At 38.5% G+C, this 26,724-nt stretch overlaps 2 protein-coding genes across 4 annotated transcripts in view; one reads left to right on the plus strand and one right to left on the minus strand.

Annotated features, from left to right (window-relative positions):
* The window catches only part of LOC100648099 (tudor domain-containing protein 1), a 318,253-nt gene that overhangs the window by 186,825 nt on the left and 104,704 nt on the right, over positions 1-26,724 (plus strand). Inside the window, exon 1 of one of the 3 annotated variants that reach the window (XM_048408425.1) lies at positions 18,818-18,934. The exons of the other annotated variants lie outside the window; for them this stretch is intronic. The gene's annotated coding sequence lies outside the window, so the exon portion shown is untranslated. Of the gene's footprint in view, positions 1-18,817; positions 18,935-26,724 lie in introns of those variants that run through there. 3 annotated transcript variants of the gene reach the window in all.
* The window catches only part of LOC100642644, a 116,511-nt gene continuing 90,922 nt past the window's right edge, over positions 1,136-26,724 (minus strand). The window contains exons 2-3 of the mRNA XM_003397553.4: positions 21,354-21,560; positions 1,136-7,207 (exon numbers count right to left, since the gene is read on the minus strand). Coding sequence (XP_003397601.2) covers positions 6,861-7,207; positions 21,354-21,560 — 554 coding nt within the window. The 3' untranslated portion in view covers positions 1,136-6,860. The remainder of the gene's footprint in view (positions 7,208-21,353; positions 21,561-26,724) is intronic.

Genomic DNA, 26,724 nt, shown 5'->3' on the forward strand with positions numbered 1-26,724 from the left:
AACTTCAATTTGAGCAGAATTCTTGCGTCGATCGTACAAATATATGAGAAATGAAACTAATCTTTCAATTTATACTCAAATTATACCGGAATAGAAGAACTCAATAATCATCACTGTTACTATAATTTAAAAATTCTCTTCGACGAGTACTTAGTAGAACATTATATGTATAAATTGTTAAGACGTTAAATAGAATATTATAAATATTAATACGTATTGGATGAAATATTATAAATATTGATAGACATGGAATAAAATATTATAACAAGAAATTTATATGTGTGTACAAGATATGTGTTCGAACATTTTTAGGGACGAGAAATCTTAACGTCAGAGGATAACGACAAGAGTAAAAGTTTGATTAAACGCGTAACACGAAAAGTGTAATCAAGTATACGGTAATTTGTCGCTCGTACCATAATGAAAGATCATTCGAAACACGTCGAAAGCGATACGTGCCCAGACTCGCAGCTACGCCATAAATTAAAACGGGAGAGTTCGATGAGTTGATCATACGTCGCTTACATCAAAGGTTTCCAGCCATGTGAGGAAAATAAGGACGCGTATCTTAATCAGGTTTGTCTAATTCGGAAGAACGTGTCTTGCAATTCGTGTCACTCGTTACTCGCTGGGACCTTTTTTCCTTCTTCTTTCCTAACACTCGTAGCATTTATACCTAGGAGTATTTGCACCCTAAATACACGTGTATACGTTTGAATTAAAATGAATTATTTAGTATAACGTGGCTAATTTTATTGAACTACAAAGCGTAATTTGGTCTACGATAAAGGGTATTAATTATCGTTGCTGAGTTTGTTATTTCTAGTTGTTTGACCAAAATAAAATTTAAAATACAAAATGCAAAAAATAATTTCAAATACAATTTGGCCAAAGGAAGTTTTCTCATGAGAACATTATTAGTATCCTTAAAGTTAGAACAAAACAAAGGAGACAAAATGTTTGCGGTATTAAAACAAAAAAAAAAGCAAAAGACGTAGAATATATCTGTCAGAAAGTTGTTCGAGAGATAATTAATTTCGCTAAAACAGGATCTCGTTTGCGAAAAATCACAATTTAAACTCGATTCTTCCATTTCAATATTCGATTAGGACACCTGGAAAATATAATACGCTAATCATGCTCACGCATACAGTTTATTTCCAGAATTCTTACATTATACATTATGTTTACATTTCCTGTCAGATTATTTCGTTACAGTAGCGATGATTCGTTCGCCTAACTATATAGCACGGTATACACAGTCCTTGTCGCATGGCTACTTATCAGTTCGACTAAATCGTATTTATATTATGTACACAGAAAATACTTTTTCATTGGGTGAAAAAAAAGAATATGTTTTTCTCCTCTACATTTTTTTTAATTATAAAAATCACTAAAGATCTATCTAAAAGAAAATTTACATTAATACGTACTTGCAGCTTTAGCAGCCATTTCAATAATGCCCCGATTTTATCGAAAAATAAATTCGATTTAAGTAATAACCTGATAATGTGTTATATGGCAATCTCTGCCCTCCAGTTTTATATCTGCATACTCGTTTCTGTGCTGCTTTTTTATAAAAAATATTCAGACTGATGATCATTTTTATCCGATTGGTGGTTCGCTGCGTTAGGTTTGATTCAGTTAGTGATAGGAAAAGAAGGTTAAGCAGATAAATGTACCTGCTCGATCGTTTCTAGTCGACTATTCGTCGATGTTTAATCGAAATTTCATTTTTATAAACTCATTAACAGACTGCGGATTTTTATGCATTTGACTATAGGAAATTTAGAACTACAAAAATGTACATAATACAAAAATATACAAAATATCGAAAGTACAGTACATAACATAATATTCAGTGGCTGAAATAAATTTTCACTCAGATTCAGATAATTTGACTAATCGTTTAGGTTTATAAAAATACGAATTTACATGAAACTCTATAGTCTGCTCGTTGCTGTTTTCTTCTCTTTTCGTTGTAGCAATGTAACCAACTTTTTTTTCAAAATCTTTATTTCGTACAATAAATGTAAATCAATATCAGCTGAAATTTGCACGAGAATTTTCCCTATGCGTATGTGCTTATCACCGTACATACAGATACAAACTGTCCTTTTTTTCTTCGCAAATTAGTTCGAACTTTTCATAAATAAACTATTTTGTCGTGATCATCGTCTCTCTAAAAAGAGAGATCAGCATGATCATTAATATCATCTAACTATTACAATGAGCCAGACACAAGAACGATCGATCGGAATCGAAACGACGGAGTCAATGAAACGAGAAATGCGCGACGATGGTTTTCAGGAGACAAACCGTGGACACAAACGAACGACACGTTATTATTAATTGCCAGCAAACTTGCTGTTGTCGTATTTCGTTCGGTTCGCAGTGCGTGCACAATTCTATTAGCGGATATCGATTCTTGAAAGCGTTGACTTTTGGCCATATCGCCGCGCGAACAATATTGCTTCGCCTTTGTTCCTTTCTCTCTTTTTTTTCTCATTCGTTCCACTGTCTATCAGTAGCCTATTGTGATTTAAGTGCATCGATGATGAAACGTCATGATCGACGATTGACAGACAATCATGGTAAATTAACTGTTTGTTTCGTAACGATATATTTTATTTTCTTTCTTCTTTCTTTTTTTTCCTTTCCAGCTTCGATTAGTTCGATTAATTCATCGTGGAAGAGCGAGACACTCAGAAGCCAAAGTAATTAATTGTAATTTTTGGAAGTTCGTTAATTTTGGTACTACAATATTTTGTATGGATATTGAACCTTTTAGAAATCAGACGATATCGTGTGGAATATATCGAAGAATTATTTATTAGGAAAATTTGTTATACGTACACCTTTATTCGTAATTTTCGTTTGTAATGTTAGAATATTTACAGGTGAATTTACAGTTCTCAGAGAATTGTTAAAGCGTCCAATATTATAGGCCCCGGAAACTAATACAAGAAGAACTATCATTCTTGCAAATTCGACGAACGTAGGCGATCAGGAGACAGAGCTCCATGAAACTTACTCTCTTCGATCATTTGTTGAGACTTGTACAACTCGACAATTCTTTCGTAAAGAAGTTAACACTTTTGGAACTATAATTTTTCCTGCAAATTCATTGACTAAGAAATCGTCAGAAATCAAGCGATGGAGGATCAAGAAACAAACGTTCGTAAAAACTACCCTTTTCAATTTTTCAATAACCTGCGTTACTCGATAATCATTATAAATCAAAAAGTTCATAGAAAAGGAAGCATAACTTCTGCAAAGCAAAGTCAATTCCCCGGAAAGTGACTATAAATCAACCGAGAAAGAGTGGAAAAACAAGAGGATCAAAAAATACCACTGTGAAAACCATCCCCTTTGACCATATCGCAGCCCTGTGTTTGCTTGTTCGGTAACGTTTTCACGATGACGCAGAGTCGCGTCGAGTTGTTTGCCGTGGCACAACAATTTCCCGGGTCCATTATCGCGCGTATAATCGCGATCGTTCCACGTGTAATCGCAATTGTTGCACGTATGACCGATCGTCAATTGGTTCGTTGCTAAGCGAAGCGTCAGGCCTTGGGGCGAACGCGATGCAATTACGCAGTAGCCGCGCGCGATTGTAAGACATAAGCTGATCGAATGGATGCGCGCGCGTGGTTCGTTGTTTAAGCGAATAATCACCATGGATTCGACGGAGTTCACAACTCTGGGGAAACAGTTCGATATAGCCTGACGTTCTTTGTGGGATTTAACAGATTCACCGCCATTACGGTCGCTGGTGATTAACAGATGGAAACTTTCGTGTCTATATGTTGAAATCGTACAATACGTAATTATGATTTTATTATACGCTAGCGAATATCGTTTGGAACGGATAGCCATTTGTCGAGAACTAGTTAGAAATAATATAAAAATTTCATCGATACGTTTATTTTACACTACGAATAAAGCGAAGAGAGTGTAATTGAAAAAAACATGAAGAACAATTTCCACATACTTGCGGCAATTTTATTTCATATGATTTTATTATACGCTAGCCAATATCGTTTGGAACGGATAGCCATTTATCGGGAACTGATTAGGAGTAACGCAAAAATTTCATTAATACGTTCATTTTAAACTACAAACGTAGAGAAAGGAATATAATCTCGAGAAATATAGAAAAAGTATTACTATACTTCCGGAGGGATGATGTTTCCAAAATTACGACCATCTTTTTCATATTATAAATTTACACGGACCACTGTAAATTCTTTGCTCCGCCAAAGTTGTCCGTTCTCTAACGTCAATAGAAACGATGAAATACATAAAATAAGAAATTCCTAAATCTAGTGCGTCCATGACAATCAACAATTTCACTGACTATTTAACTCGTCTCTACCAAGTTGTCAAGTCAAAAATACCAAATCGTGAAAGTCTAGTCACCCGTTGCCAATCAAAGAACATCTCAGAGCCTATGCACGGCTGGCTTAAGTACACGTGTATAACGAAGTTCTCTGTTTACGATGCGAAATATCGCGGGAAGTCTCGATCCAAGATGGGTCGAACAACGCTGTTCGTTGAATCCCCGTACAGGTGAGCTTGTCTCGCGTATTATTACTCGACTACCTCCGCCGTAAAGATCGACTAGTGCACTGGCATTGCTCTTTATTTTCATGACGTATAGAGAACGAAGGAGGGATGTACCTCGTCCCAAATGCGATCTCATCAACGATTAAGAACCGCACCGAGGATTGAAGCGCCGTCTTCTTCCGCGTCGAGTTAGTGGAAGGGAAGAAAGATCACGAGCAGTCGTCCTTCTTCAAGACTCTTCGCTTTTACTGACGCAGCGGTGCTCATCGAGCCTTTCTTTCTTTAATTCTTTTCGTCTTTCGTCGTTTATATTTACGAGTGGAGTACGTTTTGATTTTGTCTCGGATCGAGTACATCGACTCCGATGGAATTTAGTCCAATAAGAATGTTGCGATTGCTGTTACGGTTTGTCTGTCTTCGGATTGTTCGAGTGAATTTGTACAGAAGGAATGGAATGGTGCGGGTAGTTAGGAATGTGATTGCGTTTGCACGTGAAGATATTCGAGTTTTGGAAAGGTGGAGTGTTCGACGATGGATTTCTTGAGTTTGAGGATCAGGAACCGCATCTGTCTGAGCGCGTACGTCTGGTTTTATGTCCTCGGCGTTTTTTAAATGGATGCCATTTTTCGTATCAATGACATAGAGTTTGCGTGCACGTCACTCAAAGGATCGTTCCTGTTGTTGAAGGTAATCCATTAGATCGAAGCTATCAAACAGATTTCCGAAGCGAGCGATTTTACTGATCGACTGATTTGCTTGTTTGACACTTGTAACATGCTCTTATCCAGAGTGTCCTTGTTTAAAATCTCGTATACTCTTCTAGGATGATAGCTTGCAAATCTTTACTTACTACATACTTAGCAATTACTTGACTATTGAGTAGCTTAATTACTACAGTGAAGTAATTTTACCAACTTTTTTTGTAACATATGAAATGTCTTTTATTAGTTTCCTTTTTTCGTTTATTATTTCAGATATCTTTGTCGATAAAACTTCATTTATCTGAACGCGTTAAGAACAATCGATGTAACCATAATTATAAGTAATTATGATTTTTATTCAAATAATACGACTTTACGTCCAGGTGTATTACGAGCTTGAAATTTCGTTCCAACTAAATGGTACGAAATAATTCCATTATAATTCGTTGAATATTACATATGTTACTATATTATCATTAATAACACATATCGCGGATTTAATTTATAACTTGAAAATTATCAAATGATCTCGCTTAATAATTCACATATTGAAACGTGAATCTGCGTGCTATCATCCTACGAAACAGGACCAAAATCGAAATCAGACACCGCGGTATGTCCTGTCGAATTCGTGGCACTTAAACTGTCCATCGTCTCCTCTAGTTTTTAAACAAACTCCGCCTCAATCTTCATCGAACAGCTTATCCTATAAACCAACCTAGTGGCACTTCGAACAAATTCTATCGTATCCTTTTTAATCTTACTTCGACTATTCGTCTCTATATTAATTACATTCGCGATTGTTATATCGATATTCTACTCTAACATTCACCGTCATTCACTCATACAATGTTACATAGGTAGATCAGAAAGAAATACAGGACTGCCTTGTTATAATTGGGAGAGTGATGCTACACGACCCGACTTGTACATGTGACGAAGGATCGTCAATTAATAACGACAATTCTTGTGCTCTATCTGTTTGAAAGTGTGAAAGAACGTGCACTTATTCATACATTTTATTTTAGCTCTATGAATACATAGAGTTACGTACAACTAATTAACTTCGATGTGAAAACTAAACAGTGTCAACTAACGAAGCAGCGAAACATATTATTTGACCGCATATCGCGTTCAGCTGTTCCTTTTCCGATAATTTTCTGAATTTATACTGAATAAAAAGAAACGATTGCACATACGTGTTTCCAGGTTACGTTCGACTATATTTGGGATAACAGAGACACACGTACAAGTTCGTGCATCTTCTAAAGAGATTCTAAAGAAATCCTATCGTTCTTAGGATTTCCTGTTACACTATTATCCTGGTTAACTGGCCAGATGTGAAGTCGAACCCCAATCAACTAACAAGGCATTTCTGTGTATCCACTTCTCCTCACTTCTAACTATTCGCAAAACGGTCGACGCGATCGTCTTATCTACCAAGAAAATACAAGTTCATCCAGACAGGTTCTCCGTGAATGAAACAAATCCTTGGAGCAGCCTCTTCCTTCCTTTTTGCCAGACGAATCGATGATGCGACCGATCAGTCGCGTCGGCGATAAACGAGAACGCAGCCTCCGCTTCTCAGCTTCATTTCCGCCTAACGAAGATATTTTCAAGAAGCTCCTTAGTGATGAGTCTATGTGGTCTCGTTGGACTCTCCGTGGGTCTGCCATAAAGACGGCTGTTGATGGCGTACAACTTGGGACTGAGTTCACATCTGACGTTGAACCACCAATCGCAGACGAACACTGCTTGACTGAATTGTGTACCATTTGGGCAAAGGAAAGTCGCCTGGCGGCCGTCTATGTCGCAGTAATGCCACGCTTGGCATCTTGTTTCCACGTCCGCGAAGAATCCTGGGTATGGCTGGTCGTCGCAGTAGAAATTCGTGTAGGGAACTTTGCCAAGCACTGGATAATCCGTGCCTGCTCGACCTGTAAGTTTACCAAAGAGTTCGGTTAGTTGATGCTCCTTCAATGGGTCGTTGATATTTTTTTATTCAATAGAGAGAAGAATAAATGGTTCATTTTATTATTGCCAACGACATGAAATGAAGTGCAAGAGAACTGGTGAGAGGATGGTTGCAAGATGCCATCTTTTAGGATGATTTGTTGAGACGTTCGAGATCTTGTCGCGTCTTAATTTGATTTGAACTGATTTTTGTTTCTTTAGGAAAAATTTCTGGTTACTTCTTGAGGATGGATTATTTCTAGATTGTGTATAATAACTTCATTCGCCTATATATAACATGGATATAATTAAACATATGACATAATTCAGTTTCACTTTGATGTTACAATATAATCAGATCATATGATCTTCGGGTTTCTTCGAGTTTCAGTCAGGACAGACTCGAAACTGTTTCAAGTCCGAAGCGAACTGCAACGTTCACGAAACTCCTAAACAAAATATGAAATATTACTCTTCCTCCTGTGCTATTTTAAAAATCGTGAGTGCCAAATTGCCATGAGAAGCCTACATGTCGACATACTGCAGTAACAATCATCTTCATCTTCAAGGACGACCCCTAAAATTCACCCATCCAAACGTTATACTTCGGTTCAAGGTGATTATCCTGTGAAGGCGCTAGACGACGTCGTGTTTTATCCGAAAATCTCATTAACTGACATAACAAGATACAGGACGATTCCGAGGGACGATAGCTGGCGAAGAGAGGGAGGAAACAGAGAGAAGAGGATCTTTCCCCTCGAACCGATCGCGGAAATCACGAGACGGCGAGCGGATCGAGCAAAGCTCTCTCTGCGAGAGGCCTGCGCTTTCGATTGTATCCTCGATTAATTGGTGGAAATGCCGCGAGGTCGAGATGCACCGCGCGTGTTCAGCCCAGCTGACACGTGTATTACCTGTACAAAGCAGCCACCTGTATTACCTGCACAAAGCAGTCACCTCGCCAGGTATCGACGTGTGCACGTCGACGGCAGCCAAATCCCCGATCTGCCGTCGCGTCTACTGCTTAACGATGCATGCAACATGCTTCCCCCGACCTGTTTACACCATGGCGAGTAGAGATCCCCCACCGTTTAATCCATCGGATTATCGTGGATCTGTTTGACCGTCCTCGAAGATGATTCTGTTTGCTAGGATCCTGGGGTGGAGGAGGTATTGTTACAGATATCGCAGAATTGTGGTGAATTTAGGGGCGAAAAAAGAAACGAAATTGTTGGAAAGTTTGGAAGTGACGTTGTACAATTTTAGATAATTAACATTTCGAGAGTATACTAAAATGATGGAGAATCCAGGGTGGAGGATTTGAGAAGTAATTGCCTCTTTGTTAGGATTTAATAAGGAGAAGATTTTTCAGAGTATTATGAAGATTCTCGGCTTGTGTTATAATAACTTTAAGCTCCCTTTATAGTAGTATATTAACGTGCAAGGTTAGCGCTTTGAAGATGATAGTATACCTCGTAATGATAGTAGTAAATTCATAAAGTTAATTAATACAGGTATTCAGGCTTCGACAACTGGGATTTTCGCTTGTTTCCTTAAAGTATTTAGTCTTTTACATTAGAGCCTGGAATTTTAAGAAACTTGAATTTCAAATCGAATAATGAAAATTCCATTGCTTATTTTTCAACGATCAATAGAATATTTAGTCGTTTATGTAGTAACAAATTTCTGTGTCGAATTTCTACGAATTTACCGTTTCGATTGTGCTTTCGGGCCTTTATTTGCTCATATTCGTGGCAATTCGATTATTCTGTCACTCGATACGTATTTAATCCTACTGATTTTATTCGAGTAATATCACAACCTCGTTATATCATGGTCCGTATATTCCATGCGTTATTTATATAACAATAATAGAGATAGCTATTAGCACGGTGAACAAAGAGAGGAAAAAAGCTTGATCTGGATAACGCAGTAGATTGGGACAACCATCTGAAGAGCGAATTGTCTCTGGATCAAACCTTAATCCAGTAAACCGGCCGGCTGATCCTTTTTCCTCCCTACAATTTGTATTCTCAAGGGAAACTGCGATTTGCATTCATAGAGTCCTCCACGCTTTCCTCGAGTCCAGCTCTCAGTTCCAAAGAACTGTCCTTTTTTCTTCGATAAAGAACGCGATTGTCGAAGGTGCTACTTTACGCCGTTAACATTTTGTACTTTACTATTGGGTAGTAATATGTAATATTTATAAATACTGTTATTATAATTATTATATATTATTATATATTATTTAATAATTATTATAATTAGTTTATTAATGTTAATTAAACAGAAAACAATGGTTATTTAACATGAACTAATCGTAACAAGGTATTATAATTAAGACAACTAGATAATTAATTAACAATTCTCGTCAACGCAAATTCCACTCTCTCTTAACAACGCTAACAACACTATTTCAACAATGCAATCCGCATTCTCTGACTTCTCAACTCATACTGCTGTTAATTCGTTTATTGTCCCCTAGCAACCCCTTGTCTTAGCCTCACTACGCACATACTCAGCAACCGCTTGTTTATAATTCACACCTCAGCAACCACTTGTTTACAATCCGCACGATACCCCCAGGCCCCTCGTCCACGATACTACACAATACCATAAACTTTGAAAAAATATTTTCATCTAAAGCTATTTCTCTGCTGTCGAATGCTTGTGAGACTTCGACAGTTCCGTTCATTTCCACAAGTAACCATATCGTCGTCGTCAGTTAGCATTTCTTAGCTATATATCCAAGTGAAAATTCCGAAACCCCTGCGAAATATCACAAACAGATCCAAAAAAAAATATATGGACCCGTTACGAATTTAGCAATGCTTAACGATGATAATTAAAATCTGAAGAATGCGCGGCGAATTATAAAGACGTCGTTCCACGGAGCAACTAGAACGCAAGAAGCACGGCATGGTAGCTAAGGTGTGGGGTGGAAGGCGGCAGAGGAGGGATGGGAACGGAAGGAAGCATCGGCAAATATTTCATGAACACAACGAGTGACCCGCATAAAGAAGGAAATTGCTCTAAGAATCTTCAGTCTCGAATTGCTGGGCTGGAATAAATAAGCAAAACTCGTGGTGCACGCGAATCAAAGCGCGCGCGTTTTCCTGGCGCGGCTGCTTCTCTCTCTCCCTCCATCTTCCACCGTCGCTTTGTCCAGCGTCCGTTTCCTTTCCTCGTCGAACAAATTCCTCCTAACGAGGGAGTCTCGTCGATAATAGACACCTTTTGCCTCTTTAGTCTGTCTGCATCTTCTCGGACAATTGTGAACTCGCATGGAAATATACGCGAGCCTCCTTTTCTTCTCATACCATTTTACTTTATTATCATCGCCCTCTTTTTACCTACACTTGTTCGCGAAAGTGCGCGAATTTTTATCATAGAAAATTTGTGTGTATGTTCGTGTAGCTCGTGTTATATCGAACATTTTGAAATTATATTAGCACTACATTGATGTTTGAAGACAGTCTAAAAACGTATATACACGTTACAAGATATTTATTGCAAACGTATGTTGAGTAAAAATTTAGTATACAGCATGAATACCTACCTATCTAAAACATATAATAAGTATTTTGTATTAAATGTGTCTCAATCGAATATCAAGGCTTATTAATATAACGAATAACTGTGTGTTTAAATACTTTTGTAATCTCTGTGACATATACACTTACTCTATATACAGGGTATCTCAGTTAAACGAGATCACATAATTACCTTTCTTATTTACGATTGCATGAAAAAGCTCCTCAGTATAAAATATTGCATATATAACAATGGAAAGAATTTTTTCTCAAATTCGTTCTTTTTAGAAGATTTCTATATGTACGTGTATTTGCAGATTTGCTTCACGCTTTACCAATATGTATAGTGATGATAATCGAGTGAATGAAAAAATATTTCGTATTCATAAAAGGTGTCTACAAGTGTTACTTGAATACTTTCGTAAGCCTCTATACGTTTCCCTCCGTTTGCTTCTGTCAGTCTCTCTTTTTATATGCATTGGCTTTTTGCTTTGTATCGCGTTCGAACATATCCTACGATAGGAAAACTCTGTTTTCTTTGCTTCTCATCTTATCGTGCGACGAGGATCATATTTTATGGAAATAGTGTAATACGACTGCCAATAACGTTTCCAACGTTACCAGAGGCATTCATTAACGAATAATACGTACGGGATTTCATCGATTCGACGAACATAATGGGACATCAATCGTTCTCGGGACCAGATGTTGCGACAACGCGAGACTTTGAGGCTCTCATTCCGTCTCGCTGACGATGCCTCTAAATCGTCTGTCGACATGTTCCTCTTCTACCCCGATCTTCAGGCCAAGTTAATGGCCGTGTACTCTCGTCGCCTGTTAACAATTTATTGAATCAGCCCTGGAATGCTTATAATGCTATCAGCGCGGAAGCATTTAACGATTTGCTCGATCGCAACGATATTTTTCGAGAAATTCAAGATACAGTGGAGATTCCTGTTTTTTCTCCGTTTTATATCTCGTTAGACTACCAGATGGCGACTTCATCAGAGAAATTTTACTAATCGTTTGCTGATCGCTGTCTTTGTCTCGTTTACGAGACTTGAAGAATATTGCAATAATTTCAATTATGAGTTACAATGTAAAAATACGATTGCATCGAAAATGGCCTTAAGAAAACAACGTTATCGGTGTCGTACCTTGCGATAACGATGATTTTAAAGAAATAACAAAGAAGAAACGACTATGTGAAAAACGAGTCGCGTATCAGCATCGTTCGAAGCAACTATGATTTGTCTGTAAAAAGAACGATAATAACAGACCATAACTATACACATGAAAACTGCACGCAACACGGTTATAGAACGTGAAACCGAATTGCGATGGCCAGGTGCGCGATGGCAAAGCTTCTTAGCGAATTATAACCACTCGTGCGAGCCTTTCTTCCTCTCTGTTGTCCGTCTAAACAACTTTGCGTCACTACTAGGAAGCCATAGCCGTTCTCCATCCCCTCCATTCTCTCCCACCCTCTATTTCTACCACCCCGTAGCTATTCGAATCTCATTCGACGAGCAGCATAGTTTCAGGTGGCACATCTCGCCGATCTCTCGCTCAGCCCCAAGAATACGCTCGTTGTTGCCTCAAACAGAGGCGGATAGAGAGCAAGCTGACAGACACGATACAAACGAAACATCAGACAGGGAAATACTTGTATTCAGACAGAGACAGATTATATACAGGTGTAGCAGTAGAAAGAGACATGGATACGTGACTATAGAGACAGAACGTGCACTTTCCAACATGGTTGGAAACTCGTCCGTATCGCAGTGACATCCATACGAAATTCGCACCTTCCATTGCTTGTCCGACCTGTTTTGTCACCGGAAGAGATTTCGTGTACCCGCACGAAATAAACGTCCTCCTCTCTCTTTCTACCAACCCGGATCCTCCCTTCTCGATCACCACCTTTGTTCTCGTTCTCTTTTCCACTACCCATCCACCCCTTCCCTCTGCCCCTGCTACCCCCTTTCGTTTCTGTATTCGATTCGGTACTCTCTGTTCAACTTCGACTGTCTCTTCGTTGATGATACTAGCGTTCTCCCGACGCAAGCACGCCCGCTTCGTCCAGGTAATTATAACTTCGCCTGGCTTCACGCGGAAACGTATTCTCGTCCTCCGGCTTTTCATCCCTTGCCCCGGCTCGCGACGCCAGACGATCGTTCTAATTATTTCGTTCCTTCGACGCGCGACGTAGCGGATTGTTTCCTAGTCGAATGTTACGCGAGAGGAGTTTCCGCGGATGTTTTTTTTTCTCTTTGGACGAGGGGGCAGAGAGGGCAGAGGTTTTTTAAACGTGGAACAGTGTCGCGATGTCGTGAATTTGACACGTTGTATCGAGGAATTTCCGGAGGAATTATTCGTAGATTTAAGACGTTTGTTGCGAGGAAAAGATGGTTGAAAGGATGTTCGTATTCTGGACATCCAATCGTGAGCAGATTTGGAACAAGAGATAGTTTTTGGAGTATGAAACTGGAAGTTTAATTATTAATTATATAATGGCTCGTTGTTACATTAAGCAATTTTGGGAAAGAAGAGATGTTTGCGGGGTAGTTTGTATTTTAGGTTGTCAATTGTACGTCGAGTTTGAAGCGAAGGGTAGTTTTTGTAGCGAGGAACTGGAATTATCACTACTAATTTGGATCCAAGGATTGTTATTACGAAAATAATAATTCTACAACAAAAATTGTTTACCTGTAATACACAGTTTTCTTAAATTCGTTGAAAGTATGACACGTTGGAAAATTTTGTGTAACTTGAAGCAGGATAAAGTCTAGTCTAGAGAAAAGTTCAAAACATATTCGCGATATTCGCATCAATATTTCAAAACAGCAAGTCGGAAGCGAGACATTACGATTCGAGATCCTTCGCGTTCCTTTTCACAAATCCAGGTTTTAAAGCTATTCTTATTCTCGAGGAAGGGATAGTAGCGCCTCCGAAGATGGCTTGACGGAACAGTAGAATTGTAACCAGCTGCTTCGTCGTCAGGAATCTTTCATACGTGGCTAAAGTGTGGAATAAAAAACCCGTGTGAAGTATCGTAGCACGGAACGAAGAGTTGCTTTAAAAATCGCCACAGCTTTCGTCTAAAAAGGGTGCGCCATTTGCTGAGAATTCGCCATCTTGAGGGGAGTTTCGCTATTTGAATAGCAAATTCTGTGTATTCTATCGTATAATGAAAGCAAATTTTACTTTGTAACGTAAAACGACACGATATTCTACGCGGCCGTTTAAAATGCATCAAAATATTTTATTCCCAAGCTCCTTCTGCTGTAGAAAAATTACGTTGTATGTATTTCCTGTTTAAAGAAGAGATTAATAGAGAAGATATATCAGACTTTTGGATATTTATTCCGATTAATCGCTTGCTTAGAAATGTAATTGACAAGTGTGCGATCTTCTTAATTTTGCTATTTGATATTTTATTAATATTTATTAACAGAGAAATATTCGTTGCGTTGCTATCATTCCAACACGCCATAAACAAATAAAAGATTAAGCAAGTTTGGTACTTTTGTCAATAAATTGCGAAACACTTGCTAATTCCAAAGGTAAATTTTAACAAAATCTTCACAACACAGCATGAAGTTCTGTCTGTACGCGACACGGCACATCTTCACTTTTCACCTGATATTTCAATCACGTGTGAAACTATTTTTCGACGTTGAGCAATTAAAAATTTCATAGGATTCGCATTATATGGTTGTTGAATTAACGCTGAAATCATTGTTTATACGATTATATATCAGCAATCGAGCATATCTGCGGCAGTATTATCTATTTAATCACCTGCTGATCGATGGATTAATAGTAATACCTGCTCCATTATCCTACTAGTCAATAGCGCTAGATATTCACACTGTTGACTTATCTTGAATTTGTATGGTATGATCAGAACTGGTGATATTCACATTGTTTATTTCATGCCAAGTTTCATGTGCTTAGAATATCTTTATCCTTCGGATGTCCCTTGCCCTCGATCATTTGCTTTTTGGCTAAGGTTTCCTTATTGTTAATTACTTGTTTCTAGAACACACTACGAATGAACGTGTTTACGAGAATTTGCTTTTTATATTTTACTATTTGTATGTAAGAGTTGTTTGTACGAGAGACCTTGTTACAAGAGAAAATGAAATTCATGCTTCGACAAATTATAACAATCTTCTATATACTTAGAACGATAGACTTTGTATTATATTTCTTTAAAAACACCTCTATTTATTTCCAACAATTACAATAATTTTAATTAATGTAATATAATAATATTCGTAATGAAACTGTCATTTAAAACATAAAAATTAGGTTCTCCTACAAAAGAAACACGCAAGAAACCGCTCTCGAATAACCAAAGGGTTAATATTTTCATAGAACTCCAACTCCTACGTCTCTCTCGAACATCTTCATCTTCTGCGGTTAAACTTACAGCGTATCAGTTCAAACACAGACCACATCCTGCTCCGCTTGGCAAATCGGTGCAAATTAAAAATTACAAATTCACGACGTATTCAGCTACGAACCGTCACGAATCGATTCCCAGTTCCGTCGCAGCGTTTCGTTTGTCTTCAGCGTCCCTTCAGCTCTTGGAATCTCGCCAGGCCGTCTCGTCGAGGTCAGAGAAGAAGAACGCGGCCAAGCAAAAAGGGACCATACTTGCTCGAGGCGAGAATATCTCTGCCTCTTTCTCTTGCTAAACCAAGGGAACGCGAACCATAGAAAATAGCCGTAAGCCTGAAGAGAGAAAATCGCGTACCGATCCGCGATTGTTTCTGTTTCTCATTGAAGAAGGAAAATCTATCCTACTGTTTGGCAAATGAAGGACAAACGCCTGGGAAATGCATCAGTCTCAGAGGTTCTGTCTGTTCTTCCCCTCTTTCTCTCTTTTATATCCTTCCGGTGGCAGCCATCGTCATAAAGTCAGTCAGCCGAACAGTACGAGGTTTGTCGCTACCCCCTACCCCCCTCCAACTAGTATCATTTCGCCTCTTTTTCCCACCCCTCTGTCTTCTCCTTCGACTTATCTCTTTTTCTTTCAGCCTCTCCCATCTCGACGCATCTCTTCTCGTCTCCTCGCGCTCGCGCGTGCTCGTACATTCCCGTTCAGAAGTATCAGAGCACATCCTGCTTTTATATAGAAGACACTGTGATTAGTAGAAATTGTCGATTGAACGACTAATCGATGAAAATTTTGAATAAAAGCTCGTTTCGTGGGACACAGAAATTCTGACCTTTTTATGGTGTATGATAGTTTGTTAGGAATAGAGTCTAAAGATACTAATTTCAAGACGCGCAGATCAAATTTTTGGAGTTTGACGTATGTCAAATTTATGCATGTCGTAGAGATTCGTATGAATTGGCAACTGTTTATCTTAGGTTTACTTAGTATTATTTAGAGAAGCATGTTGCCATCGGATAGGTAAGGTAAATTGGCGTATAGACTTTACGTTTGCACAATTCATCAAATTGCGGTCTCCACGCCTGAGAACCGCAATTTTTATGCCAAAAATTAGATACACGTACATGTATAATCAACATTGCTTTTTTGTCATCGATAATCATTATCGACGAATTTGCTTGCTTTCGATCATCGTTCATTTTTAAAAACGTTTCTATAAGTAACCAAAAACAATACCGGTTACCAGTAACAAAAAACAAAAAGAAGTTTTGACTCTTCGTAATCAAAAACTGTTTATCAGTGACCAAAAAGAATTTTTTACCAAAATTGTTTCAATTAAAATGCTAATTCTTATGTTATATATATATATATATATTTTTTTTTTTAATTACGTGCAATAACCATTATGATCCCTGGACTTAGTATACTTATGAACGGGGATGTACGTCGTGAAACGCACGAGGAAACGTAGTAAACCGCGTTTAGAGGTTCAACCGAGAAAGGAAAAGAGAAAGGCGATCAGACGAGATGGTAGGTTAAAGAAGGATAGAAATGCTTGGATCCGTCTCTTTTGCACCCTTGTTCTTTCGCGATTCCACAGCCCCCGGAATGCTCCTGCAGAATCTACCGCCTTTGGTTAGTGCAGAGGTCGCGTTCCGGGCTCGGCTATTTCATTATCCTATCCCAGAGTACGATGGGGAAACAGAGAGAAAAAGAGAAAGCTAGACAGAGAGAGAGAGAGAGAGAGAGAGAGAAAGTAAGTGGAGAAGGATAAACGTGGAGGTAGGTCGGTTCCATCGTATAACCGACCCTTCGCGAGATTGAGTGGAACGTTAAGTCAATGAGATAACTTTACGCTGTGCCATATTGATTTTGCTCACGTTTTTCACATCTTTTCCGTGCTGGTGGATTTTTCTGTTGCCTGTGTTTAAGGGTGAGTCTTGAGTGCGTTGAGATTGAACGATGGTTTCTTCATAGTTCCCATACGATGTCTTTTTGATACACATTCCTGCTTGTTCTTTATAGACAGTAGAAAAAGAAAAATAGAAATTTGTGGTTCGTGGTTTATGGCTTTTTCTCTTGGATAGTGGATCTTTTTATTGTACGAGTTTAAGGGTGAGTGTTGGGTGCGTTGAGGTTGAAGAGTGGTTTTTTTGATAGTATCAATATGATGATCTTTTAGTATGGATCCCTGGTTGTTTTTTATTATAGAAACTTGCGATCCGTGATTTATGGTTGTGTTCTTCCTCGTGCGGAAGTTTACGATTATAGAAATTTAAAGACTAGCGTGATAAATAACTTGGAACTTGTGTACTAATTTGTTGAAGTCTTTTCTAGTCTATGTAACTAAGAAAAGAAAAATTCTCGAAAGTAGAACGTTTACATGTAACTAAAAAATTCGCCTTGTCGTAACAAACACACGCACATGTATAAAATAACAAAGGGATTACAACCACCGTTAGAATCGGTTTCCTTTGGCACAGGAATTACGGAAAACGTTGCACAATAACATCCACCGCGTGACGATGGGCGTTACGTGTTTCGGTGAACGTTGTGGCGATTTGTGGCAACACGCGGAAACACCCTCATTGTCATAGAATTCGCGATCGATAATCGACATAACGCTAGACTTGCCACGCGGTCAAGCAAATCGTCAAAATCCTTAAGCTGATTTCGAAATGAGACGCCAATTGTATCTGAGAAAAAAATAATTATAATTAATAATTAAACGACGTTTAAAAGCTTTGTTATTATCCAATAGCGTCAAATAACTTCTAACGATTATTCTATCCAAAATCGTGACTTTCTTTTCAAAATTTAAAGGATCAACCATTGAACAACATCGTCAAACAATTTTCAACTAAACCGAAACTTGACCCCTGAAATTACAACGAAATTAATTTTTAAAAAATAACTACAAGGGTGGCTATTCTAGCCAAAACTTTAATTTTTCGCCTGAAATTTAGAGAGTTTACCATTAAACAATGCCAGCAAGCAATTTTCATCTATTGTTCTATCCAAAACCAAAAACTCCTGCAATGTGAAGCATTTACCAGTTACACAACATTCTGAAATAATGCTCAGCAAGAACAACTATAACCATCCTAACGAAAACTTTGATTTTTCGCAAAATATTTGAAGAATGTACATGTAACAACGCCATTAAACCTTTCAATGTTCCAACGCCTAAACTATCTAACCAAAAATCGAAACTTCACGTTTTCGAAGAAGCCAACAACGTTGCACATTATTCACCCGTGAATCGTCTACGGATTTCTTCTCGTGGCTGCATCGACTTACCCTCTGCCCCATGTTCGAACAACCATGCAAAATATACCCTTGGTAACGTGTTAACCGCATTCTCTGCCGCTATCTTCGCGGTACACTTTAGCGGCGGCTGGTATCAGCTACTCGCCAGAAGAAAGGCGTGTCTTTTCCACTGAATATCATTTAATTTAACGCGTACATTTTATAATCGGCTGTTACACGCGTGTCCGCGTAAATCCATTTCACGACGGTCTTCCCTCCTTCTTCGTGGTTGTGAAGCAACGTCGCCACGTGTATGTGTGCCAGTGTATAGGGTTTGGAATAGGGTAGAGAATGTCAGAGACGACCCTCGCAGCAGCAGACCGCGCTATAGAAATTTTCCGCCGGTACGTGCAGACTGGAGGATATTTTACGACCGATCGATTATCGAGGAGTGAGAGGGTGTGTACGCACAAAGGGCTGGAAGAAAAGTCGAAGGGGAGCCGAGCCCTGCATACTGTCAGGTCAGTGAAAAATCTTCAAAGAATCTGCACCAGGGTACCAGACTAACGTGGCTTGGATCTTACGCGCCTGTGTATTAATAATCTGATCGATTTGGTGTTTTTACCTCGTTCTTCAAGTTGATCGAAGATTTTGTTATTAATATTTCCGAAATTCATAATGATTCATAGAGTACGACGTGTCCCTCGTACAACGTTATTCCTTTTCTTATCAGTCGCGTGCTTCCTGCTTTCGTTCAAGTTTATTAACCGTGTTGCACGCAATTTTTTTTAGTAAAAACTATGCCGTTGTTATACGAACACCGTAAAGAATTGCTGCGATTTTTCGACAGCCTTTCCAATAACTTGTAAATATTTGACAATTTTAGATGGCGAATTTTTTACTATTCTATGAAAATTATCGCGTAATATAAAAGACCATCGCGTTATCCGAAAGTTGTTTGCGTTAAAAGATCGGATTATTAAATAAGTGCTGTCCTTTTTTACGAAACGAGAGAAAGTATTTTACGTTGGCGCTTTCTTAATAAAACGATAAACATTGATTTCGTTGTTTATATTTTGATAATGTATACCATTAAAAGTAACATGATATATCATTTTAATAACGTTAACAAAGTAGAAGCTTTAGAAAGAGATAGCGTTCCGATAGTCGAATTTGGGAAAATTTCAACTGCGTTTATTATCAAGATATTCTTCAAACGCAAGCTACGAGCTTTGAAAATGGTTGAAAAAAAAAGAGAGGAAAAAATCGAGAAGACAAACCTAACCGGAGGTCTAATAAACGCCCTTAAACGCGATCTCGAGACGCTCCGGAGGTCGGAATAAAAACGTTTTCCGGTTGAAGAGCAGCGAGACAATACGCTGGCATACCTCGGCGAGCAATAACTGTCTATGTATTTATTTCTTGCCTTTCATTCCGCATCTCCGCAATCGCATAAAGCGGCCGCTTAAACCTGGAGGAACTTGTCGGAAGATCCGGAGCTCTCTACTATTCCCCTCCGTAGAAAAGAAGAAGGGACCGGAAGAAACGAATTTAAATACGACGTTTCTCGTGAACGACCAATTTTCATAGTTCTCCTTTCCATAGTTCCTCTGCAATTGCCCGAAACGTTTCATCGCTTATTCCTCCTTCAGCATCCCATTTGATATTAGATTTTGAAAAAAGAAACCTGTTCAGAAAATATGGACAGCGTGTTTCCTTTTCGACGATCTGTCTGATAATTTTTCGATTTAAACGTCGTGTCGCTTATTGTTTGAATAAAGAATCATGGCAATGTAGCGCGTGGATAAGATGATTATTCATGGATCGATCATGCGAGAGTATGGAATAATTATTCCTATCGTCGAATGTTGGTTTATTGAAATTAATAGTTTGGTGTGTTATATCGCGATCTGTGCAGTTAACATAGCGGAATTTTATAGATATTTCAAGGAATGAAGCATTTCATAAAATAAAATTTCCAGTGAAATTAACGCGACTGCTGTTTGAAACATTTTCCATAATGTTAGAGAGAGAGAAAGGGAGAGAAAGATTTAATTTGTACAGATAACAAGGTAGACCAATGGAGTATGAACTAGTAGTATTTCATACGGAAATTGCCACACTTCTTATTTAGATATCCAACTATAACTCCGTTTCAAAATGTTCAGCGGTTCTATCAATGCAAGAATGTCATTACTTGTTAAAATTGGAGTTGTGGAGGTATTGGGTATCTTTTGACTACTACTGGATGTTAAATATACCTGATCTATCAATACTTTGTATCATAACAACGTGCACTTTCCTATATCGTTTCTTTTTTTCTTATCAACAATTCTTTAACAATTCTTCCAGTGAAATATATTTATATGATACCCTTTTCTGATCCTGACCTATAAAATATACCGATAATTGGTAGGGAAAAACTGGAACAGCCTGTATAATAATATTAAAACAAATACACGAAATACGTAACGTTATATTATTTTCTCATAATTGTCAACGACTAATGACTGGTTGATAATTGAATTAATTGAATCGCGTGCCTAAGTGAATGCTTAAACCATATCTCAAGCTCTACGCTCTATTCTGCTTGCAATGAAACCTTCACCTCCATCTATAAAATACGCGATAAGACTAATTCCTCTGCAAATAGTCATCCCAGTAGTTCTCCTCTTCTATTCTCTCACAGTGCTTTCTCGTGTTCAGACTCAATTGTAAAAGAATTTTAACACCTGCTGAAAAGAGCTTGAAGAACGCGAAAACAAATGAAACTCGCGATGAGAAAAAAGTTGGAGTCAGACGAAAGAACGAGACGAACAGATGAGAGAAGAAACGGAGGAAATAAAATTCTTAGAAAGAAGAGAAGGATCGAAGAAGAGACGAAGCAGCAACTTTGATCGCGAACAGGAAATGTTTCGCAAGACGATCCTGTTTACGTACCGGGTATCGATTTCCCGAGATCGAGATACTCGCGAACAGAGGGGCTGAGAAATCCAGGAGGTACAACCGGTGCCTCGTTCGTTGGATTATTTCTTTCTTCCACGTCCTCGTAGTAGTAGTCCTCGTTGTCGCGGCTGTCCTCCGCGTCTGGGTCCACTGGTTTCGCCCTCTTCGACACTTTACCGCTTTCGCTGTCCCGTACACTCTCTGCAACACGAACAATACACAATCGATCACAAAAGTACCATTCGAGCACCTTGTATAATTTGATTTTAATTCTTTGTATAATATTTACGTTAAGCATAGAGCACAGATCATCGGCCGTACAACCTACTGTACCTTGGATTATTCCAAGTCTATATCTTCGTTTAGAGAAGAGACTTCTCTCTTCGAGTCCATGGTAATTTCAATCATAAAAATGTTTCTCAATATCTGGAGGGACGTTTGTAAACTTTGAAAAGAAAAGGCGTCTTTACTTTGCCACCCGTTACATGATGTAAAAACATCTTTGAAGAAAATGAGTTGAGAATTGTGAAAGTTGTGCCTTCGCGCTTTGAAACGAGCTCAGACGAATTCTTATACGATTTGTTTCTTCTACGAACTTTTAATTACAATAGTTTCGATATCGACAAATTTTTATCGAAAATTTAGACTCTGTCTCCTAATAGGTAACAGGAAGATAATAAAAGATAGTGAACGTTATTTAACTTTTCCAATTACAAATTCATCGCCGATTTATACACTTTGCAATAATTTATATACTGTTCTACTAATTCGACCAAAGTATCCCGATGTCTATAAACGATAATAACGTGAATAACAATGAAAACTTCGAATACCTGTCCCTTCTGAAAAACAGAAATAAAGGGAACACGCCACGGTACGATGAAAGAAACGTTATGCAAGAGTGTGAACAGAGCAAGTGTTTGTAAGTCTCGCACACGATCGACGTAGCCTGTACACGAATTAATCCGTTGCATTTAGACGCATAAAGTTCGGCTGGTCGATGAGCTGTTAATTAGCTTCCACGTCACGGACGCACCGGCATCAAATGGGATGAACGCGGGATTGTATCCACCTTTCCTCGCGAAGTAACACGTACACGACAATGTGCGCAAACAATGCACTATAGCGAGAATTCCGCGATCCAGATTCTAGATGCGTGTACGATCGGCCAGCTGTCACTGGAATTTGAAATATTTCGAAAATTACTGTTTGTTTCTCTTCTACATACGTAACGTGCCTCTGCGAAGGATGATTATGTTAACTCCACCCAGAGTAGTGGCTCATAACTTTGTGTTATTTGCTGCAGTATATACGAAATTAATAGAGTTCCGTGCTTGTTGGCTGTGTCGTTATCGTCATATATAGGGTGATCCTATTTCCGATGCTTTGATAGTTTTAACTGTTCGATGTTATATTCCTGTGACGATGGTGCGACAGTGTGCGCGGTATAAGATGACGATCGAAGAGTTTCGAAAAAATTATCGGACAGATTTTTGGTTTGATAAACGCTAGTCCTGTTCTCGTTATTGGACCGCGGATTTTTATTCGAATATATATTTTTATAGACACAAGCGATACAACGTAAAACGTAAATAGAGCTTCGTTTCGCCTATCCAAGGTTTTAACGAATATTCCAATTTGCATATTTTATATATTTTTCCATATCGTACACACTCTGTTGCATCTCTGCGTTTTTCAGAATATGTAAGATATCGAAAGCGGAGTACGCTCGTCGTAATCTTCGCGTATGTTCCATTCCTTACGAAACAAACTTTTACATACGCCGTATCTCTTTATGTCCGTTTATAAAAGTACGAAGCCGCATAAGAATCCGCTGTCTACTTATAGCCGGCAGCGTTGAAAGCGACTTACTGGGCGTATCAATTCACCAGAAGCTGCGTTTCATTTTCTCTCGATAATTAACTGTATTGTGGCCGCGAGATGAATCGATCGTGCGAGATTATAGACTCTCGCGGCTCAACAGTTTACACGAGTAACCCTAACGATTTCGGGAATTTTGAATATTTCACAGAAGGGGAAACGCAATCACCGGCCTGTCCAACAGAGGAAATGTTTAACGACAATGGTATACACAAGGCTGAAATTAATTAGCTGCCGACTTTCCGAACCTGGTATTTCGCTTCTCGATGAAGCGACGTCCGGCTTCGTGAAATCGATCGCGTGTGCATGAATCTAGCCTGAATAACGCAACAACTACGTACGAACCTGTGGTTCGCGTAATCGTGGCGACATGGTCGCAAAACTTTCGCCTCTATAACTCCTTCTACGAGGCTTTTAATGCACTCACTCTCTCTCTCTCTCTCTCTCTCTTGTTTGGCCCCTAGTTTCTCACTTGTCCGAGGGAGAACTTAGCTTCAACGTCCCCTAAATTACAGTCAACTCCTGCAACCCTCTATTCCTCTCCCTGTCTCATTGGTGGAAACTGGGTCAAGTCTAGAGAGCCTGTGGCTTTTGCCAGTGGAAATATCGAGGAGACGAGAGGTCAGGACCATTGACACCTCCAGCTGGGCTTAGTATTTTCGATATGAAATTTGGGGGATTAGCGACCACTTCCTTTCGTTGAAATTTTTGCATATTTTATGCGATGGAGATGTTTGTCTTTTTTCTTCAGTTTGTCGAATCGTTGATGAATGTTTTCGATGTAGAGTTTAGGAGATTGACGACGGGTTCCTCTCGTTTTCGGCTTTTTCTGAATTTTAGAAGCGGAGGTGTTCGTTTTTTATTTATCTCGGTGAACTGGAGGTAAATAGTTAACCCATCGATGCATTGCGGTATCTACCATCCTGTTTGATTTGAGAAACATTTTTAGTGTCCATTCGCTTCTCCGAATTTTGGAATATTTAAGTTAGTATTTCGGTTTCATCAGACAGCAAGGAAGAAGGGGAAGTTTGCTAAAATAGAAGCAAATCTTCCTCGCCAATTCCAATTATACGTATCAGAAATAGCTCGATAAATTGAGATGAGGATATACGTAAAAATTAGAAAAATCCAAATATGTAAATTATGATAGAAACAAACCCTGTTGATCTTTCGCTCCAAAACAATTCACGTAAAATACCCATAAAAGCTTTTATGGCAAACGTTCGCATATTTTCGTAAGTTACTCTAAATAATGAATTATAAACTAAATATAATTAAAAATTGGAGATTTATTAAATCTTAAGAATTTGGAATTAACTTCGTACGCTTTTCGAGCAATTTACCGGAGGGCATTAAAATGAATCATCCTCTGTATTTCATCATTTTTCACTAGACTCGTGACTTGTTACTTAACAATAAAACAAACAAATCCTATGTCTAAAAGCAGCTTGTTTCTCGATCTGTAGCTTAGGTTATGATTGATACTGCTCGAACTTACATCATCGGATACCTAATTTTTGCCGCTCGATAAATTCCACGGCAAGATGTTCAGTGTTACATAACCCAAAGCCTCGACCTGGCCTTATTGTTAAGATTTCGTACCTCTGTGTATATCCTGGTTACGTCATACTACGAATAAAACCATCGCTATATTCGTTCATCACTTATACATTTCGATGTTATCTACTTTGTCATCGTGGAATATGCATTACGCTCATAAATATTCGGACAGTGCATGAATGTATAAATTAATGATTGAACGCGGTGCTTCTATTCTCTTATAGGCTTAACAGATTATAAATTTAAATTATTTGAAAAAGTTTATCAATAGTGTATTAAAACGATACACGCGATTTACATATTGCCGCAGTGAATTAATCGCTACGTGGTATTTCTGTTCGTTTAGGAACTAACTCTTTTTATCTGATACATAGTTTAGGAATTGGATAACTAGACAACAACGAAATTTTGATATCAACTGATATTTACTTATTTCTTCGTATGCTTCTCCCACGATTTTCTGATATGTAAAGCATTATCTTGGTAACTGTACTCTTTGATTATCTACGTGCCCTTGTTTGCGAATTTACGACACGTCTACCACTGCTCGCCACGCAACTAACATCCAGTGTTGAGTTAACAGGATATATGGCTCACGGAAATACAGTTTCTACGTGCATAAAGCAATTTCTAGGTCTCGATCCTTGGCTCGAACGAATGATTGGCACACTGGAAATTTAATAAATTTCTTTAGAAATAGAATTGTCAGACAGTCGTACCGTAAATCTAACCGTCTTAGTATTATTATTATTCTTTATGAGAATAAAAATAAGAAAAAAATGTTGCACACACATAGATACATACATATGGTTGTAAACTCTGATGAAGAACTTGATTTCGTTAAGAATTGTTATTATTGAGAATTTTGGATCTTAAAAACCGAAATAATGGTATAGGAACACTAAATTTACACTTTGAATTCATATCGGAATAGTTATATATTTATTCGATAAGCGATTTCAAAGATATTCATCGATACACACTTGCACGCGTCTCAGCGAGCTTTTAACCGACTGAACACTTTACATTCATTTGTTTTCGAGACGCCGCACACACACATACTTCCACACACTGATATTCACATACAAGTATTACCACTACGCAGCTAATCTAGTCTAGCACATAAAATTATACATATCTCAATAGTTATTAATTAATTCTTCTTCAAGAATCTTTATTTATTCAACATCTTCTATTATTCGTAACATTGTCTACTATCTAAGAGACGATTCTATGATTTGATAAATATCGATTCCCAGGAAAATCCTTCGACGTGGATCGTATCTAACCCCTTTAATTCGAAAAGAAAACAGCTTGCGACAGATTGATGGCAGCAACCTCTCAAAAACGGCGTTTCAACATGTCGTTTGATTATTTCCTTGTTCACAAATGTTTGCTGTGTACCGTGTTGACAATTGATAGGCCAGCGAAAACATTCCATCACCGCTCGTTTTCATCGCAGTCGACGCTTGCCAGCCATTCTCGCGTATTCGCAAAGTAAGCCGGGGATACAGTCACGCGTTTCTTTGTTAATTAACGATCGTTTAATTACCCGGCGTGGAATTGGGCGGCCGTCACCGGCCTCGCTGCTAGAACTCGTGCATTTGCCCAATTTTTCCCCAACTCTCCTCCCACTCGAATATCATGATAATTAGGCCAGCAATGGAGAATAAATTAACGAATTCGTAAATTCGTCGATTGTTAATTAACCGTTCGTCGACGAACGGGTCAATCGATAAAAACACTTGCAGCCTCGAGCGTCGCCGAAAACGCACGATAGTTTTCCATCCTGTTGCATTTCCTGTTTTTTTTTATTTTCTCTACATTTTATTTCGCATTTCTTTCTGTGTGTGTGTGTGTGTGTGTGTTTTTTTTTCAATTTCGGAGGCTAAACGTCCTCGGGCGATTCGTCGATCGATGCCGC

This window comes from Bombus terrestris, chromosome 9, assembly GCF_910591885.1.
Source record: "Bombus terrestris chromosome 9, iyBomTerr1.2, whole genome shotgun sequence".
In the NCBI taxonomy this organism is placed as follows: Eukaryota; Metazoa; Arthropoda; class Insecta; order Hymenoptera; family Apidae; genus Bombus; species Bombus terrestris.